This window comes from Sceloporus occidentalis, unplaced genomic scaffold (assembly GCF_023333645.1).
Source record: "Sceloporus occidentalis isolate IW3139 unplaced genomic scaffold, rSceOcc1.0.p SCAF_1, whole genome shotgun sequence".
In the NCBI taxonomy this organism is placed as follows: domain Eukaryota; kingdom Metazoa; phylum Chordata; class Lepidosauria; order Squamata; family Phrynosomatidae; genus Sceloporus; species Sceloporus occidentalis.
The window spans coordinates 282,318,395-282,339,517 of NW_028316981.1; the positions used below are offsets into that span (position 1 = coordinate 282,318,395).

The following is a 21,123-nucleotide window of genomic DNA, read 5'->3' on the forward strand; positions in this document are numbered from 1 at the left end:
CTGCACCACTGCGGGCACAAGCCCCATTTGTTTGAATGGGGCTTGAGCATCTGCGTATTTTCTCTTACGCAGAGGGGTCCAGAACAGATCCCTTGCGTAAGTGAAGGGCGGACTGTATTACGCACTGAAATAATTCACTATTCAGTTTTGGATATGCTGCTGTTACTGGAAGACATCTAGATATTTTTGTGAGGGGAATGCTACTAAAACAGTTTTCATAGATGTGAAATATATACATATTTAGGAAAATACAAAATAAACTCTTTAAAGAGGGGAATTTTTATTTTTTATACAAAACATTAGAAATACAGTCCAAACAAATCATGATTAGAAAAGTTGTTCTGAAACCTTCTACAGCAGAAATACTGAGATACTGATTGTAGTTGAAGTCCATGGTGTTTCTTAAAAATCATGTTTCATTTCACTGTGATATTAATAATACTGACATCTTCATAAGGTTTGTCAGTTTTTGGATTTACTTTCACATTTGATATTCTCTGAACAACTTCCATCCCTTTAGTTACTCTTCCAAACACACTGTGCTTGTTGTCTAGCCAAGGCTATACAGTTTTGTTAAAACGAAAAAGAAAGATAAAAGCATGATTAAAATTCTACAGTATAGTACTGGAAAAATGGCAATGTAATTGTAAGCTATGGAATGTACACAAATTCTGACAGGGAGGGGAAGACCAAAAATACCAGTGTATTTCAGCTTAAACTTCATACTGTACCATCTAAGCCTTAGTAGAGGCATTTCAACCCAAATGGGGAAAAACATACAAAAATAAGGCAACTACAAAACACTGGTGGTATATGGAAAGGTTCTTGGCCTTCTAGGAAAAACCAGCTTTGGGTTTAAACTGAAATTTCTCTTGGACAGAACGCTTACTATGCAGAATGGACATGATCCTACATCATCATTGTGTTTATATCTGATGATGCATGCTCCCCCACACTATCTTTGCAGCCTGGCAGCTTCCTGACTGAAGTGTTTCCAAGGAGTTAGGACTTGATGTCTATATTATGAACAAGAAGCAGGAGAGATCTTCAGGGACCCACCACCAGGCTAGCCATTGCCTTACTATACGCAATCTTGTAAACCACTGGCAAAGCTATTTGTTCTACTGGCTTTACACAGTATCTTGGGCTCTGTCACTAGAGAACACCAACAGCAAGCATGTCTCAGCCTGGAAAATGCACAAAATGAAAATGGGTGAAACTTTCCTCTAATCTTGCCTTAGGTTTCAGAAGCATGTCGAAATGCTTGCGTTTCTCACTGTGGTTTTCCATATGTTGTTGGATAGCCAGTACCATCATTTCTAGTGAATTTAGCTGATGGTGAGGATGATATGAATTATAATTCAAGAATATCCAGAAAGCTTACAAGTTACCAATTCACTTCTGGTTCCAGTTTTCACAATCAATTCCTTCAAAACACCTTGCTGCTTATCACCATCAGCCTCTGGGCTCAGTGTACGGCAGGGAGAATCCATCTCAAAGAGGCAGGATGAGGACCCTCCTCCGCACACCATGAGTTGCCCATGCTGTTCATAAAGAGATTATTCCTTTTCAGTTATGGCTATTGACATAACAGATATGTTACTTACAGTTGGTACGACTGTTATGAAGAACTGTGAGCCATTGGTGTTTGGTCCTGCATTAGCCATACTGAGTGTGTAGGGCCTGTCATGTCGTAATGTTGAGTGGAACTCATCCTCAAATTCTCCTCCCCAAATACTTTCACCCCCCATTCCAGTACCAGTCGGATCACCAGTCTGAATCATGAAGCCCTGCGTTGAAAAGAAATTGTACCTCCACATTTTAGACAATTTAAGGACAAACAAAAAAGCCCTACTGCTTTGGACCAAGTGTCCATTTAATTCAACAACCTGCCTATCACAGAAACTAAATCAACCTACAAAACCCAAATGCAGGCTTTGAAGACAATACCTTTGTCCCAATGTTCCTGGGCAATATCCACTTTGAAGCAATGCCTCCTTTGAACCTGAAGGTAGAATGTAGCTATGATAGCATGCAGTGACAGGCAATTTTATCTTCCATTAAGTATAACTACCTCCTCCTATAGCTCAACCAAGTAAATGTACGGGATAACCTTGGGCGAGTCACAGTGTCTTATCCTCAGAGGATGGCAATGGCAAACCCCTACTGAAGAATCTTGCCAAGAAAAACCCATGATAGGTTTGCCTTGGGGTTGTCACAAGTCAGAAACAACTTGAAGGCACACCACGGAACCTCATCCCATCTCAGCTGAAGCTATTACCTCTTGTGGCAGCAAATATTGTACATTAATATATGAACAAATGCTTTCTTTTGTTTCTCCTGAATTTGGCACCAGTGTCATTGTGATGCCAAATTCTATAATTATAAGATGGGAGAAAAGTCCCTCTTTCCCCATGCCATGAATAATTTTAGTCTAGTGCAGAATTCTGTTAATGTTAAAGATTTTGTTATGAGAGAATGATAAGCCACTTTCTCAACTCACACAACTGAATTGAGGGTGTTGAATACCTACTGAATACCTACTAAAAACAATTAAAGAACTGCTTGTTAGCGAAGATGAGGTTGCCCTGATCCAAAAGATACTGGCTTAGGATACAGGAGTCATTGATTCCCAGAGATGGTGAAATAAGCCTCCCTCTTTGAAATGAGAAGGAGAACAACCTCTCATCATAGAAACAGACACATTTGAATTTTCAGATGAAAGCAAGAAAGTCCTGTCCAGGAAAGTATAAACTATATATATATTACCATTAAAGGTAAGCTAATTTCAAGTAAGTGAAAAGTTACCTGTGAATTGGTAAGCTTTTTCTTATCCTCTAATAAAGGTGTGAGCAAAGTGTGGCCTATAGCCTAGAAAGACTCAAAAACATAATGAAAATGTCCCTTGTCCCTTAAATGGCATGGGGGGATTGTTTTTTTTTGCAGGATCAGGTGCCATGGTAGGATAAGGTTTCCTGGAGGAGTATTGCATCCCCCTATCCTTCCACAGTTGGCCGTACCGCTTTAAGAGCTGGGTGGTGGGAGTCTCTTGGTTACAGGAAGTCCCTATTTTCCTAGACACTGTAGTGCTGAAAACTACTACTCAACAATTTCAAGATCCAAGATGCCCACCTCATAAAACACACAGCCCGCCACAGGAGACAATGAAACAGAAGAGCCAGTGACCTTATAAGATATTAAGATGACATTGTTGGTGGCAACTGTTTCATCTCTATATGCTGAGTACATTGAGAAAACTGCATACATTTCCTCAAACACAAATTCCATAGGAATAAACAGCTCTATGTATCATGCCCTAAACCATTCTGAGACAGACAAATCAAAGCTATTGCAACAATATTTATGTAGACAAAATAATCTAAAATAAATTGAGCAAAAAGATAGTGTTAAAATGCTATAAAAGATTATCAGACATCATTTACCTTTATGATGCGGTGAAAGGTGTGACTATTGTAGTAACTGTTCCTGCTATGTACACAGAAATTTTCCACTGTTTTAGGACACCTGTAATGGAGACCTTCAATGTTAGTATAATGTATTACATTCATGTTTGGAATAAGGCATAAAAACAAAATGAAAGATCTGAAAGATTAGACCAGAGGTAGGCATAGGCATGGGGGTGTCAGCCCTTTTTGCATCCACTGGATCTTCCTGGCACACAGGAAGAGAAATAGCATCATTTCCAGTCACAGTTTTGGGCCAGCCTTGGCTACATGAAAGTAATGGTGGTGTATCACCAATATATAGGGTCCCTGGTCCGGGATGCACCCCACTCGACAATGCTAATGGAAGAATGACTCTCAAAGCATGTATAAGGTAGAAGCAGGTTAATAATTAAGGAAAATTCATTCCTCCAGCCTGTTCTCATTTTTAGAATTTTTTTCCAGCCTCATATTGCCAAACTAATATAAAAATATCTTAGAAGGTCCCTATTACAAATTTACTCTTTCATGCCACTGGACAGATGTGTATTTTTGGCCATGAACAGGGGCTTCAAAACCCGTATGTCCACTGGCAGAGGCCTAATTCACCACAGAGGTAGTGTTGCAGGCTTAGTGGAGTTAAACTGCTGCTCTTGCAGGTAGTTTTTTTTTTCCCTTCCATTTTTGGTCCACTATACAATCCCCCCACCCAAAAAAAGCCAGAAATTTTTTTGTTTGTTTGTTTGTTTTAGTTTTAGAGTCGGAAGGAACCAGGAAACTGAAAAACTGGTATGTAGTGCTTGGGGGCTGGCCTTTCTCCTCTTCTGGATTAAACCCAAGGCCTATGTAGTCCAGCATAGTATTCTCACAGTGATCAACCAGATGTCTATTGAAAACAACTAAGCAGGACATGAGCATGAAAGCAACTTCCAGTTGTATTTCCCATTGATGGTGAAAGGCATACTACCAATAGTTACTGGAAAACATGAGTATGACAGCATCATGTATTCATGCTGCATGCTGTCTCTGGTGCTGAAGCTAAAATATTGCTCTCATGATTAACAGCCAAAGAAAACCTTATTTTGTCCATTCAACAGTTTGTCCATTCCCCTTTTAAATCCCATCTAAGCTGGGATCCATCACTACTGCTTGCAGTAATGAATTCCATGCTTCAACTATGTATACAATCTGCCCTGCCTATATGTGAGGGATCCGTTCCGGACTCCCAAACGGATCCCCCGCACATGGAAAAATGAGCATATGCTCAAGCCCCATAGGAAATAATGAGGCGCATGCTCACAATGGCTCACAGGATGCACTTCTAATGGGGTTTGCCTTCTGTGGAAGGTCAAAGCCACGGAAGGCAAGCCCGCCTATGAAGAGGGCTGACTGTAGTACCCATTAATGCTGTTAATTTCTGAGGCAGAAGGAGCAGATGCCAACTGATCTCTAAAAATCTAGGGCAAGCTCCAGGATCAAAAATACAATTACAATTATAAAAATCCCATAGTTGTAGCTATATTTCCTAAAATTCCATAGTTGTAGCTATATTTCCTGATGTGACCCACCAAAACTCACCTCAGAATCCACCAACATAGGATTTCTGTGACACTGAAGAGTGGGGTAGTGAGTGAAATGCCACAGGGACCCCTGTAACAGCTGTTTTGCAACATGCTTTGTTTTTTCCCTCCCTGTCCTGCTCCTCAGCAATTCAGAAATCCCTATATTGGTGGTGCAGCCTGGCATCTAAGGTGGTTTTTTGGGGACAACATGAATTTAAAATTTTAAAATGTCACAAGTCTGGCTTGCAACACTGAACAGGGTATCAGCCCAAATACCTGAAGTTAGGTTTTGATAATCTCATACTGGGAAAATGTGTGCCTCAATGATGTATTATCTTCCCTGATCTTCAATATGTATCCATCTATCAATGTATAGGCTACACCAGAGAGCAAATATGAGGACAGCAGAGATAAAGTAATGCAACAGGTATAGAGCCATTAACTATGTTGAATTTAACTATTTTTAGATAATAAGCAATCACAGAAAGTTCTTTACCAAAACTAAAGTAAGTAGAAAACAATTCTTATACATACTCAACAGGAAAGAGTTTGACATGAATATCTCCCATGCTTGTGTGAATAATGGCACTATCAGATACCCTTTTGGGCCCTTCTGCTTGGGTGGCTGCCATGACCTCTTCTTTAGATGGCTTCTCATTAAACACATCTCTATCAGAATCTGCACTCTTGGTGTCTTCTGGTTCACGCTTGGTAAACTGGAGGAGGAGACAGTAGCACCCTTGTTTCTTTTATTAATAAACTTACCATACTAGACATATCTAGCAATCATACCCTAAAATATCCCAAGAAGTGTTGTCCCATAGCTAAACTCCCCAGCCAGTTTATTCTGTTGCTGAATTAATCAAATTTCTGCATTCTTGTAACTCTCAATTAACTATTGTCCAACTGTCCTTCTAGTATCTTTTTAAATATTGGAAGGCAGTCTACATATTGCCTCTCAAAACTCTCTCTCCCGAAAGGAAAGTTACATGCTTTCCTTGACTGAATCTATATAATATCTTTTGTTTAGGGGTGTGGAACAAGTGGACTGTGGGCTGAATGTACCTCTTTAAACTACTCAGTGTTTACAGGGAAGGGCAGGTGCAACCCCCAAATGGCCCTGGAAGTGGATAATTTTTCAGGAGTTTGTTTTTAAAGGATTTCCCTCGCCCACCAACCCTGAGTTATCTTTGCAGTTTTCCTCTGCATTTGCAGCTTTTGTAACTGCAACTGCTTTAACCAAAGAAGTACTGGTACACTGTTCTTAGTCCTGCCCATAGTCTAGAAAAAGATATTCCCTTTTGGACAATGAACTGGTTGTGTCCATTTGTGGGCAAGATCCTAACAGAACAAAAGGTTATGAAAGAGAACATAATAAAATGCTTCAATGTGCTATGGCAGCAAGTTTTTAAATGAAATTTAATGTTAAGAATTATAAGGAGGAAGACTAAAAATAGAAGAGTAAATTATCATGGTACTATAAATGGGTTTGTGGCAACCACATTCAAAACACTGGTTCCCTCATTTCAAAAATGCTAGGTTAAATTGGAGATAAGATAAAATGACCAGAACAGAGTTTCTTGTGAAGAAAGGCTTAAAATGTCATGGAACTTTAACCTGGAGAAAAAGCCAAAAGGAAAAGTGAAATGGTGATCTAATTTTACCTCTAAAGACCTTGGGACATGATGGGATACCCCATGACCCAATATTAACTGTTTAGGGAGGAAAAATGGCTAATTCAACTGGAAAGAATAAACTTACCATATAAAATCTGTTTTTTTTAAATGCAGTGCAAATTATAGTTGGATCTGCTTGGATATTCTGGAGAACCGGATTATCAGATGCTTTCATCTCTACAGTAACTGCAGCACGATGTTTCTTTGCTACACCCTGGAACAGAGCCAGCTGCATAATTCTGATATTCTCCTGTTTGCCTAGGATTCTAACACATCTGCACACAGGAAACAAAAATGCACATTTACCATTATTCAGTTTCAAAGTCATTGTGTAATCTGCTACTCTTGAATCAAAAACACGTAGTTCTGTTAGGTTGCTGCTCCCCACATAACATGGCTGAGCTTCCCAAATACATGGCTAAATGAAGACGGGGGTTTTTTTCTTTCCATTTGTGTTCTTGGTAAATTTTATAGCAGATTTGCAAGGATGTAGAGAGATCTTGTACCACCTTTGAGAATAACTGAAAGAAAGAAGTTGGTAGCATGAGCTTTCATAGATTTAAGTCTACTTCTTCAGCTGTATTTGGTGAAAATTTATAATGTAAGTAATAAGAATACAGCAGATGTAGAGGTATGCTGCTCTGAAATATTTCAGCAGACTTATGTTTTTGTCGAACAATTACTGACACAATTTTTAAAAGCCAAATAATTATATTTATTTCAACTAGTAAGAATAATGACATACATGCTGTCAGTAGATTAAATGTCACTAATCAAGTTAACAAATGAGAATCATTTCATGTCATCTTAAACATATTGGCCTGTTAACAACCAGGTCCTTCAGCCAGCTAAATGCATATGATGAATAAAGTTAGCCATAATAATTCATGCGGTGGAAGCTTCCTGACCAGATGACTGCAGTCTTCTCTAGATGGGGCTGCCCTTGAAGATGACATACAAGCTTCATCTAGTGCAAAATGAAGATGTAAATTAGCCATATGGCTCTGATTTTAAATGCATTGGTTGCCAATGTGCTTTTGATCTGAATTGCAGGTGATGGTTTTAACTTTTAAAGATCTAAATCGCTTAGCAAGGTACAAATCAAGTTTAACAAAATCTTAATGCCCTAAATTGTTCATCTCAAATCAACTCCATGGCTGAGCTGAAGTGACAGTAGTTTATCATGGATGAGCAGCTGAAGGAGTGCCTCTCCTCATAACTGCCTTATTGAGGTCTGCTGGAGGTGCTGTCCTCTCTGTCTCCCCAGTGAGAGCTGAACACTTTGTGAGAACTTGTAAAAGGGTCTTCTATTTTACAGTGAAGCAATTGTGGGACAGCCCTCATGTGGAGGCCTGTTAGGTGCTGCTGCTGGCTTTTTTCTTGACCCAATTTAAAATGTGGGGTCTAAGGATTTTGCACAATTCTCTGGAAGTTTTAAACTGTTTATGCTTTAACTATTAAAGTGTTGATATGTTTTACTCAATTATTTTAGTCTCATTATTTTTAATTTAAATTGTTTAAAATTAATTTTATCTGTAGTCCACCCAGAGATCCTCTGGTATAGGGTAGGTAAGAAATATTTTAATAAATAATACAATACTCAAATTTAAGGGTATATGAAATACTGCCTCCTCTCAGCGGGCTCTCATGTGCACCCCAAAACAGCTTCAAAGGGTACAGAGGGAAGGAGAGGGCTAATTTTCACTGTACAAGTGAATGTGTGTTCCTATACTAACGGATCTAGCCCTGTGTAAAAAATACTTACCGGTTTGTTTCCACGTTGATGACCTTAATTCCCAGCATTGTTCCATAAAGTACAAAGTGTCCAGTTTCATCAAAAATGATGTTAATTAACCGTACAGCATCAACTTTTTCCAACTCCCGTTCCACAGCCATACGGCGTCCAAACTCCATGTCTGGAAGTTGTTGTCTCATCTGCTGCAGCTCAGTAAACATCTACAGAAACAAGACACCTTCCCATAATATGTATATAAGTTGAATTGGATTTTGTATCAGCCATCAAATACACAGTATATGATGGCAGCATGAGCTTTTGTAGACTTCAGTCGACTTCCTCAGATGCATCTCTGATAAGAACTGGACACAATATTCCAGGTGGGGACTGACCAGAGCAGAATAGAGCGGCACTATTACGTCCCTTGATCTAGACACTATATTTCTACTGATGCATCCTAAAATTGCATTGGCCTTGTTAGCTGCTGCATCACACTGTTGACTCATATTCAACTTGTGGTCTACTTGAACTCCCAGATCAAAGTAATGATTCTTAACCTTTCCTTTTCCAAGGACCCCCTTGAAATATTATTTGTTGCTACACAAGATATTTAACAGTTAAATGAACACAAGATATTTAACAGTTAAAATACACAACAAAAGGACAAATAAGATATACACATATTAGAACAATCCACGTTTTAAATTTATTATTTAAAATTCACAATTTAAAAATCATCTGGATAAGCCAGCCAGAAGAGACTGGTCTTTAAAACTCTTTTAAATTCAGACAGTGTATTCAGCTGTCGGATCTCTTTTGGCAAATCATTCCATGGTCTGCTGAAGAAAAAGTCATGGCTGACAGTTGCCAACCTAGTCCTGGCTGACTGGAGTAAATGTCTGCCTAAAGTGCATCTAATACTGTTCTTCCTATGCACATTGACTTAGGACAGCTGGGGGTGCCTTTTGCTCCATGTGCACTATAGCCGCAGGAGAAAGAAGCAGGGAGGGCAAGTGAGCCCAACAAAGGGAAGGAGGGAAAGGGCTCTGCTCCTGGTCATTTGCCCAGGCCACCCACCTGGGCTCCTTCCCTCCACTGTATCTGATGCCTCCATATATGCCCAAACTGTGGGAGAAAGTGGCAATGGAAGGCAAGCAAGCCCCTGACGCCCTTCAGATCCCTCTTGAAGACACTGCTGCCTCCCAGGGGTCTCCGGACCACAGTTTAAGAACTGCTGGGACTAGAGACTAAGGTCCAATCCACACTACAGAAATAATCCAATTTGATACCACTTTAACTGCCCTGGCTCACGAAAGCTAAATGTCTCACAAAACTACAGTTCCCACAATTCCCTAGCATTGAGCCAAGGCAGTTAAGGTGGTCTCAAACTGGATTATTTCTGCAGTGTGGATGGGACCTAAGTTTCCCCGAATGTTAAGTCTAACAGTGGCATTTTATTTATTTATTTATTTATTTGGAGTATTTATACCCCGCTCTTCAGCCACAAAGGCTCTCAGAGCAGCTTACAAATGATTAATTAGACAGTTCCCTGCCCTCAGGCTTACAATCTAAATTTTTTATCGGAGTCTTTATTGAGGATCACTGGCACACTGTTTTAAGGCACGTAATTTTTTTAAAAAAAAAACTTTAAATGTTTCTGAATATATGTATGCAGAAAATTTCATATCTGAAACAATTTTAAAGTTTGATAAGTTCTGGCAAATAAATGAATAGCGAAACAGAATAAAACTTACACTCAAAGATTCATCGAAGACCCTCATAAGCTTCCCTGTCAAGAATCTGAAAATTCTGACTTTTCGGTCAGAGCCAATAGTAGCCATTTTTCTGCCATCAGGAGAGAAACACATACTGGTCGGGTATGCTTTACATTTAGCAAATTCATACAGATCAGTATCCGTTTTATATTCCCAGTTCACATTTTTAGGAAATTTGTATTCATGAGGAGGTCCAGTCCAGTATTCAATCATTCCAGACTTGTCAGATGATACTATGACTTTATAGACAGAGTTCAGTCGTATTTGTGTAAGAGGAGATGTATGGAGTTTATCAAAAACATGGAGTGGTTGATTGTTTCCTCGTCCATCGTATATAAATATTCTCCCAGTACTTTTTTCAGATGCAGCTACTGAAGATATAGCATCTCCTGGGCAATATACCCACTCACACTGGCCTGGGTGATAGCTAGAATTTAATTTAAAAACGATCAGATTAGCATGATTTAGAATTACAAATCAAAACCTTCATTTAAATAAATTAAAAAGACCAGTAGTAATTGAAAAATACAGAAAAAGATTATAGAAACACAGCTGATATCTGTTGGTTACTTTAGTAGATTAGTGCCTGCCTAGATACTGATTTCCTATAGTTCTCACTAATCCTGACTGGCCATGCAGATTGGGGCTGTTGTGAATTAAGATTCCAACAATATTTGGAAGGCAATATATTCTTCATCCCTAAAGCGTTAAGAGTGGCTTCTGTAATATGCCTTTTCTCAAGGAATTCAACTTCAATAGTTAATTGCAATTTTAAAGTAAGGAGCAGTTGTGTTGCACTATTTTCATAAGATTTTTTTCATCATATTTCAATATTCAATATATTTCATTTCTATTTTTTTCCCTAAACAATGCTTATGCAAAAACATCTTAAAGCAACTGGAAATCCCAGGAAGAGTGAAAGTGACTTACCCAAGTTTGAGCATATTGATCATATCAAAATTCACCACATCAAAAACCTTCATTGCTTTATCATCCCCTACAGAGCAGCACAATGCTCCTTCTGCACTTGCTGCAATGCTCTCAATAACACCTGTTGTGATTAAATCAAAGGAAATGATCTATTTCAAGAAAATAAATTCTATTTCTTCATGAAAATTATTGAACAAAATATTAACTGCTATTTGAGCATGAAATCTTTAAGGTGGGTCTACCTCACATATTAAAGCTGGAGATACAGATGTTTAGGGTAGAAACACAGTAACTTACTCAAATGACTACGAAAATGTTTAACAAATTCAATTCCTTCTTCCACTTTCTTCCAGAATTTGACATGTCCATCATGGCTGGCTGTAATTACAAAATCAGTCCTATAGCACAAGCAAATAAAAACAACAGCATGGGTAAAGATTTCAAGATGGTAGTTTAAATCGGTTATACTAGTTTCCAGGTAGCATAACTGTTTAGCACAAAGTTCAGGGATGAATATAATGAGGAAGCTTACTTGGATTTCTAAGCAAGATCTAGGAAGTAAGAGAAACAAACAAATGAAAAAACAGAGTAGAAGTAGTGGCACCACTGGGAATATGAGGTGATTAGCTGCTTCTTATAACAGATGTTTATGGGACGTAGCATCCTCCAAGAGTCTTATGGGAACACCAAAGGAAAATAATCTACAATTTTGATGGTCATGGCTCCTCTCTAAAAAGGATGGAAGCACACGCTGCTACTGGGGACAATGGAACTTGAACATCCATGTATTTTGTTATTTCCGGAACAGATCTTCCATAGATACCAAGGGTTGACTGTACTTTTAAGTTCACTTGGAATACCTTCAAAGAGTATCATAACATGAACTATCCCCATCCCTCTAATGAGCATGGCGCTCTGTAGAGTTTTGTGCAATGGTCCACACAGTTATATGGCACTTCTGAACAACTCTCAGAAGTAGAACACAACTCTGATAAGCTACAGCCTTAGCCAAGAAGAAAAATCCACCCTACAACAGCAATATATTTTTCAGAGGCACTCTCCATGTATTATCACAAGAAACAAACAAACAACTTACTTAGTACACACTACGTGTGTGATGACATCTCTGTGCATATAACTGCGCTCATACATTGAAGCACTGGGAAGATTATCCAGATAGACATGTTCGAATTCAAGAACTATGAATATATTAAGAAGAAGAACAATATAAATCACCAAGCTAAAGTTTGAGGGGCAGCAGTTCAGACCAACGTTTACCATATTTGTCCAAACTAGTGCCTAGGATACTGGTACACACTTACAGCAATTTAAACATTCCTACATACTTCATATTTCTGTTTTCAAACAAAACTGGAGTTCTGAATGTGGGATTTAAATGTAATAATCTGCAGTACAAAGATTTACAAATCTCAAAAAGTGTAGTATGAACAATGAAGCAAATAAAACTACACAGGACATTAAGAATACAGAAGGGGGAAAATCTGGGTTTAAACCAGGAATACACAGCTGAAGGCATAAATCAAATTTTGACATGACCATCATTCTAGTGAATGTTTTAGTGTGTAACAGTTACAAATCATGAATGCTAGGTTGTCCCAGAACACCAGCAAAGATAGATGGCAGATCAAGAAATGAGCTCCTAGTTATGTCAGATTAGCAGTGTTTTTATCAGAAAGTTTTGCCACATTTAACTGACATGCTAACTCAAACAATTAAACTCTACTGATCTGAATGGGATTTGCTTCTAAATAAGTGTACATGGGCATAAGTTAATTTTCTTATCACTATTGTGAAATATAAGGCCCGAACAGACAGACCAAAATAAAGCTGTTTTGGGTCACTTTGGAGGTATGCTGTTTAAACAACACACACATCTTAAGAGGCAAGAAGTTGCACCAAAGCTGCGCGCTAGTCCTTAGGCCTGGAGCATGGCTTCTGATCTTTTAGGACGCATGCATGATTTAAAGAGCATACCTCCAAAGAGACCTAAAGCAGCTTTATTTTGGCCTATCTGTTCGGGCCCATAGTTTGATATAGACCATGGCTGCATCTACACTGCAGAATTAAGGCAGTCTGACATGTTTTTAACTGCCATTACTCTATCCTATGGAACACTGGATTTGTAGCTTTCTGAGATATTTAGCTTTTTCTCTCTCAGGTTGCTGCCAGACTGAAGAATTAATACAGTTTAACACCAGCTTTAACTGTCATGGGTCCATCCAGTGGACCCCTGGCGTTTGTTGTTTATTTTGGCACCAGAGCTCTCTGACAGAGAAGACTAAATACTCAGAAAATTCCATAGCATTCATAGCATCTAAAGCAGTTTCAAAATGCATGAATTCTGCAGTGGAGATGCAGCCACAGAGAGCTTGGGAGCCACAACAAACTACAAACCCCAGAATTCCATAGACCCAGCATTCCGTAAGAGATTTAATTCTGTAGTGCCAGCAGCCCACCTCATGCCAGCAGGAGGAACCAAGGGGAGAGGAGTCCTAAGACACCACTGAGATGTCCACAGCAAGCATCAGATATAATCATGTCTGGGAGGCTTTTATACAGGCTGTGTGCTTATTGTAAAGTTTTTACACAATTGTAGCTGTGAGTCACCTTGGGTCCCTCACTGGGAGAAAGATGGCATAGAAATGAAATGAAATTAAATAACTGGGCAACACAGATAGCCCCCCGACACTCACAATGAATGTGGATTAAATCCATGGCACACTAACAATGCCATTTACTTGGGAATAAGCCCCAATCAGCAAAGTAGGTCTCCCAAGGACAACTGCACATCCTGGACAGGGTGACCAGACGTCCTCATTTTCCAGGACATGTCCTACATTTCAATCTTCTGTCCAGGAGCAATTCCAAAACGTCTTCCATTTTAAACATGAGTAAGAAACATGTGGAGTAACACATTTGCTGCTCCCCTTTGAGAGACGTGTCTACTTAGCAGCCTGTCCTTGCTGCAAATAGCGGGATGGGTTGGATCTTTCTAAAGCTCTTTTTCCCCAAGCAGCAGACAAGACTTGCCCCCAGAGCTCAGTCTGTGTTTGTTTCTTGGAGGGGAAAAGGGCTGCAAATGTGTCAGGCAATGGGCTGCTTGAGGTCACAACGCAAATGCTGAAAGGGTTTTTCCCTCAGTTTTAGCACAATGGACAAATGGAAGGAATACTTTAGATGTAGGTTCAGTCAAGGGTCTGTTGCTAGTAAAGTCCAATTTTAAGCATTTGTCTTGCTCAGAGTTCCTTAAGTATACTGCAAGCCAACAAGGCATTTTAATGAAAGTAAGTTCATCAGAAAAATACAACCAAATACCTAATAAAATACAGAGTGTAAAGACAGTATAATTCAAATACAGAGCTGTGTTAGTCTGGAAAATCAGTATACAAAAGTATCTTGCAGCCATTTTGAGACTAACAGAGAGAGAGAGAAGTTGACAGCATGAGCTTTCGTAGACTTGAACTTACTTTCTCAGATGCATGGGGCACAGTCATGCATCTATCCCATGCATCTGAGGAAGTAGCCTCAAATCAAATAGGGACACAAACACACAGCAGTGATCCCCAAACTGTGCTCTAAGGGACTTTGGACTTCAGCTCCCAGAATCCCAGACTAATGGCCAACATGGCTGAGGCTTCTGGGAGCTGAAGCCCACAATCTCTTAAAGGGCTCAGTTTTGGGAACCGCTGCTATACAGTGTGTATGTGTCTATGTGTGGCGTAGTGCTTTGAGCGTTAAAATACAGCAATATGCCTGCAAACAGAGTATATGGAATGACTTTACAGGAGTGTCTGTAGCTTTTCTTCCGTGGCGTCCTCCCATTGCAATCACTGCATAACTACATATACTGTGACTGTCTATCCAAAGGCATCTGAGGAAGCTCCTGCTGCCCACTTCCTCCTTTCAGTCAGCCTCAAAGGGGCCGCAAGGTCTCTCTGCATCATCATCATCATCATCATCATCTGCAAATGCATCTGAGGAAGCGGACTCTCTCCAGCTGTATAGCCTACTCTGACCAGACCCTCTTTGCTCTGACATCTCCCTGCCGTTTACCTTTCCTCCTCTTCACTCGCACCGCTTCCCCGGGCAGAGGCCCCACCCAGCGCTCTTCCTCCTCCTCCTCCTCCTCCTCCCTTCCTTCTCCCTCAGACTTCGCTCCATCTTCCTTCGCCTCTCCTTCTTCTTCCTCGCGGTGCCTCCGCTTCCTCTGCGATTCCACCCCCGCCATCTTGCCTTTTGCGTCACATCCCCGCGACGGCGGCCACTCTGAAGCCACAGCGCCAATTCCGCGCCCGCCATCTTGTTCCATACGTCACGTGCCCCGCGACGGCCGCCACTCTGAAGCCTGAGCGGGCGCTGACGTCAGGGTTACGCTTGCCCCGCCCCCTCTTCGCCAGCAGCCAATGAGAACGCGGAGGCCGCCGCTTTGAAAGGCAGCGGGAGGAGGAGGCGGCCATTTTGTGGGGCAAGAAGAGGCACCATGGTAAGACTGAGTAAGAGGTATAGATAGAGATGTATGTTGGTATTGTTAATCTCTCTCTCTCTCTCTGTGTATATATATGGACAGGTTGCTTACCTGTAACAGTATTTCTTCGAGTGGTCATCTGCCAATACATACAAATATATATATATATATATATATATGTATGTATATATATAGATGCACACACACACACTTTCTATACACACACATATATATATATATGTATATAAATATATATCAGCATTCTCTCTCTCTCTCTCTATATATATATATATATACACACACACACACACACTTTCTCTCTCTCTGTCTCTATATATGCCAGCATTCTATAATATATATATATATGCACGCTCTCTCTCTCTCTCTCTATATATATATATATATATCAGCATTCTCTCTCTCTCTCTATATATATATATATATATACACACACACACTTTCTCTTTCTCTGTGTCTCTATATATGCCAGCATTCTATAATATATATATATATATATATACGCACGCACTCTCTCTCTACATATATATATATAAGCATTCTCTCTCTCTATATATATATATGCCAACATTATATATATATACTACACACACTCTCTCTATATATATAAGCATTCTATATATATATATATATAGATAGATATAGATATACACTCTATAAATATATATATATATATATATTTGACAGCATCCTCTATATATGTATACACACACACACACACACACACACACACACACGCTTGTTCCCCTAACCCTAGCGAATATGGAGGGACTGCACACAATAGATAGATTGATAGATCAGCATTATATATTTAATATATATACTGTGTTGGGAGGAGTGATTCCCACATTACTCTGTATTGCTCTGTTGTTGAATGGCAAGGCCTCAGGGTGGGAGGATATGCAAAGAGGATGAGTGTCTGTTTAATTAGTGATCATAATCTTCTAAGAAACCCCTTCTCCCTGTTTGGTTCCCATTTGCATTTTGCTAGGTCTTGATTTTGGTGTTTTGCAGGACTGGTAGCCAAACTCTGCTTACTTTAAGGGTTTCTTCTTTTCTGCTGATGTTTTCAAGGTGTTTGTGGATTTCGATGGTTTCCTTGTGCATTCTGACCTGAGAGTTAATAATAATAATAATTAATAATAATTTTATTTATTACCCGCCTCCTCACGGCGCCAGGCAGGTTATAACAGAGTTAAAACACAATCATTACTTAAAATACAGATATTAAGCTGCATAAAATACACATATTAAGAGATCTATGCAATATTTATATTGCAATACGTAGAATGATAATTAAATATAAAATCATATTTAAAATTCATGATTAAAAACTGCCAGTGTTTACAAACAGCATTTTATGCCCAGGGCGGTTTATAACGTCTTCTGCCTTCGACTTCACTCCCTAAGCCATTTACGACCCACTGCCGAAATAATCCGGTTTGGCACTGCTTTAACTGCCACGGTTAAATGCTATGGGATCCTGGGATTTGTAGTTTGGTGTTGGGGCACCAGGGCTCTCTGACGGAGAAGGCTAAACATCCCCACGAAACTACAAAATCCCAGAATTCCATAGCATTGAGCTGTGGTGGTTAAAACGGTGTCAAACTGCATCAGTTCTGCAGTGCAGACTGGACCTAGGACTATGTAATAGTGGTGTTTTCTTGCCACCAGCATTCAGTCCCATCAGGAATAGGAAAGTATAGGAAAGTACTGGTTCTGCACAAAGTGTGCAAAGTAGTAGTATTTTTTTAAAAAATGATGATCGCCAGGATAACAACAGCAATGGCCTCTTTACTAAAACATTGTTGTTACTGTTGAGTGCCTTCTTGAAATCGTTTCCGATTTATGGCAATTCTTTCATGGGGTTTTCTTGGTAAGACTTTTCAGAAGGGGTTTGCCATTGCCATCCTGTGAGGCTGAGAGAGTGTGACTGGCCCAAGGTCATAGCTGTGAAATACTTAAGTTCCTAGCAACCCTCAAGGGAGCCAGCATGGCGTAGTGGTTTGAATGTTGGACTATAGCCCAAAACACACTGCAGAAATAATTCAGTTTGAGACCGCTTTAACTGCCCTGGCTCAGTGCTAGGGAATCTTGGGAACTGTACTTTATTGTGGCACCAGAGCTCTTTAACAGAGAAGGCCAAGTGTCTCACAAAACTACAGTTCCCAGGACTCCCTAGCATTGAGCCAGGGCAGCTAAAGTGGTCTCAGACTGGATTATTTCTGCAGTGTGTTTTGGATCTAAGAAAAGAATACAAAGTATTGTCTTAGGCACAGATGCTAAAACTATGGCAGCACAGGTATTAAGGAAATTACAATGAAACAAATGCAAAATAACCATAAGATTGATACTCCCTCCAGCCTTTCTACTTCAGTAGTCAAAGCCTAAGGTATAACACTTATTAAATTGTCAAAGATTAAATGGAAATTTGTCCAGGCACAATCTTAACCAAATGTCTTATGGATCAGCCAAAGTAAAAAACCACACACACACACACACACACACAGGAACAATTTCTAGAAATAAGCAAAAGCAATTGACAAAGCAGCCCTTTCAGAAATTGCCTAGTCTGGTTGGATCCCAAATACCCCAGTTATTTTGGGGTCAGTTCTGCACAGCCTTATCCAAAAGGCAAGCACATATAGTTGGAAGGGGAAAAATTAACTCAAATAAATCAAAAAATCAATTTACTGTATATATCTATCTGTCCTAAAGAGTAGTATCTCTTGATGAAATTCAGCCACAAAGATAGAATTAGGAAATAAGAATTCGTACAATGACATGAGAAAAATGTGAATGAAAGAGAAAAACCCAAATTCTTGTCTCCCAAGTATCTGAAAATGCTTCACTGATTTAAAGAGAAATTTCAGAAGTTAGCTTCAGCATAAAACTCCACCAAACTTAATATCTTTCTTTCATCTTAAGAGATGTCTATAAATCTGAAATCCCAGTGGAGACAGAAGAGAGAAGGAAGGAGAAAAAGGAGGGTTTATTCATGGTAGTTACTAAACTAAATTACAAGTAGTTGAGATGGGGTCCATATGTGACTTGCACCTCCATACTATGAAGGTTTCCGTACAATGAATTGTTTTAGTAATTATATCTGCTACCTGAGCAACGGATCTCTGTATATTACAGAATGGTCAGCAACACCTTGTCTTCCATAGGGACTTAATAGGCCTCAGGTCAAACATTGCCTTCGTGTCTAAGGATGTCCGTCAGTTTCATCTCACAGAAGACATAGTTCTACCAATATTCATGTAGAATCTCTCTGCTGTAGTTGACATTCTCAGTCTTGTGACATCTGAAAATTCCTTGCTTTCTATATCAATTGAACCATTTTTTTCCTCTGAAGGTCTCCAAGCTACTTAGGCCACAAAAGGTCATCAGGTTCTTGAGGGGAGAGAGGCAGGCAAGCTCCAACTGCCTGCCTGAAGAAGAAAAGCCCTCCCTTCAGCCACCATCTTGAGGGGGAGAGAGGCCTGTTATGTTTGTTTGTTTGTTTGTTTTTACTTTGTATTGTACTTCCTGTTGCACACCGCTTTGATCTACTTTGGAAAAGCGGTATATAAATAAACATTATTATTATTATTATTATTATTATTATTATTATTCTGCAGAATGGTTTATCAAATAGGTGGCAACATCAATTACCTTTTCATGGCTATGGGACTATATAGCTGTACTACTTGAGGAGTACCATCCTCTACATTTGTTTTGGATGACAGCATGGTCAGCTTTCTGTATTTGTGGCACAGAGGAATAGATACCATGGGAACGTTGAATGTAATCTGGAGCTGGGCTGTATTCTTGATGATTCTGATGTCCATACCTTGGCAAACTAACCTTTTGATTGACCAGTATGTGTGAGCTACAGGCCACAAAGGAGGAGGACAGGTTGCTTATTTTTCACAGCTGTCACAATTGTTTCACAGTATAATAGTATGCCATTGCTTTTATTTGCTAATAAATGGATGTATGCAATGAAATGGCAAACATGACACAAAGGAATAAAGTAGAGCCTGTCTGTATGCACATCTGGAAAATCTTTGTGTTCATGCACCATCTTTTCTGGGTACCAACTATAATTTCTGGGTTTTTTCCATGGCTCTAATTTTTTTCTGAACATTTTAACTTAAACATAAATTTTTAGACCTCTCTATGTTTGTCAAGAAAGATAATACCTGATAATTTCTACGCATGCAACACTTTGGTGTTCCCAGATTAGGGTATGTTTGATTCTTTTGGGGGTGTTTCCCGTGACAATCTATAACTGAGGCTCATTTGTTTAAAACACTTGTTCTCAACCTGTGGTCCTCTATATATTTGGGTTCTCAACTCCCAGAATTCCTGAGCTTTAGCCAACCTGGCTGGGACCTTTGGGGTTGAAATCTAAAACATCTAGAGGACCAAAGGTTGAGAATCACTGATTTAAAACAACTTTTTCTCTTGTTATCGATGATTTCTAGCTGGATTACAAAAGTGTAATGACTAGAAATCTTATTTGCAGGCTGAAATATTTTCAAAGAATATGTCTCTGTACGAACAAGATATGTCTCCAACAATCACCAGCCCCTTACTAAGTTCCAATGATGCCAAAGAACAACTCTTAGAAGAATGTGAAGAAATATGGAAACAAATGGAAGAGGTAAAAATCAGCTTTTTAGAGTTGAATATTGATGTACACTGATGTGATTAGTGAGCTGGCTGCAGAGATTAACATAAGGTATTTCAGTATGCAAAAGGACTTTTGTAGCACCTTTAGTAATAACTAACTGAGAGAACAAAATAAACTGAAGTCTATGGGCTGAATCCAGTGTGATGCCATGTCATTGTGCACACAAGGCGATGGACAGATACATCAGCTGTCTCCTTTGGTGCTACCACTGCAGCTTCATTGGACAAGCAGCTCCCTGAGAGAGTCTGGCTGTCACTGTCGCTTCTGCAAAGGTCAGAAGGGAGTGCCCATCATATGATCAACAAGGAGGGGATTACTCTACCTCTTTCTGACCTCAGCAGAAGCAACAGCCTGTCGAAGGCCAGTGAGATAGCAACAATAGTGACTCCAAAGAGGAACAATCACCTTCCTTGTGCTGAGCAGGGAGATGGCACCTTGTTTGCTGTCTGAACAACTGGATCAGGCCAAATTGGAAACTCCAGAGTAAATTTTGGATTCTCTTAAGATGATTTAATGGTTTAAAACAGCAAGGCCCATTTTGTGCGTGCGGAGCGTGCACTAGGGCTGGAAAGGGGCGGTGCTTCCGCACCCCCCTAACCCTAGTGCGCGCTCTGCACACACAAAATGGCGGCGGCCGTTCCACACGGCTGCCGCCATGAGGACATCACAACCGCGCCACCTCTATACGTTTCTGATTTTTGGCAACTCTATAATGGGGGTTTTCTTAGCAAGATTTGTTCAGAGGTGGTTTGCCAAATTGCCATTGCCTTTCCCTGTGGCTGAGAACATATGACTTGCCTAAGTGGGTTTACACGCA

The 21,123-nt window shown here is 39.7% G+C and overlaps 2 protein-coding genes across 3 annotated transcripts in view; one reads left to right on the plus strand and one right to left on the minus strand.

Moving 5' to 3' along the window:
• Positions 1 to 261: 261 nt before the first annotated feature.
• LOC149323989 (peptidylprolyl isomerase domain and WD repeat-containing protein 1) lies at positions 262 to 15,467 on the minus strand. 2 transcript variants are annotated; one of them, XM_089495135.1, is made up of 11 exons: positions 15,376 to 15,467; positions 12,218 to 12,320; positions 11,419 to 11,519; positions 11,122 to 11,242; positions 10,171 to 10,618; positions 8,447 to 8,637; positions 6,767 to 6,956; positions 5,540 to 5,721; positions 3,444 to 3,525; positions 1,608 to 1,790; positions 262 to 560 (listed from the first exon to the last, which is right to left on the minus strand). In XM_089495135.1, the coding sequence occupies exons 1-11, from the start codon at positions 15,449 to 15,451 to the stop codon at positions 417 to 419; spliced, it is 1,821 nt and encodes a 606-aa protein (XP_089351261.1). In that variant the 5' UTR covers positions 15,452 to 15,467; the 3' UTR covers positions 262 to 416. The 2 variants fall into 2 exon arrangements, with proteins under 2 accessions (XP_089351261.1, XP_089351256.1); XM_089495130.1 differs by having other exon boundaries at positions 15,196 to 15,460.
• The window catches only part of CENPK (centromere protein K), a 33,587-nt gene continuing 27,919 nt past the window's right edge, over positions 15,456 to 21,123 (plus strand). Inside the window, exons 1-2 of the mRNA XM_089495147.1 lie at positions 15,456 to 15,625; positions 20,139 to 20,276. Coding sequence (XP_089351273.1) covers positions 15,623 to 15,625; positions 20,139 to 20,276 — 141 coding nt within the window. The 5' untranslated portion in view covers positions 15,456 to 15,622. The remainder of the gene's footprint in view (positions 15,626 to 20,138; positions 20,277 to 21,123) is intronic.

Bases quoted from the DNA above. Each gene is read 5' to 3' on its own strand.
- LOC149323989 (XM_089495130.1), bottom strand. From the start codon at position 15,451: ATGGAACAAGATGGCGGGCGCGGAATTGGCGCTGTGGCTTCAGAGTGG. The intron at 6,957-8,446 runs GTAAGTATTTTT...TCCTGTGTGCAG, and splicing joins ATCAACGTGGAAACAAACCG to ATGTGTTAGAATCCTAGGCA. The intron at 561-1,607 runs GTAAGTAACATA...AAAACTGTATAG, and splicing joins TCATAACAGTCGTACCAACT to CCTTGGCTAGACAACAAGCA.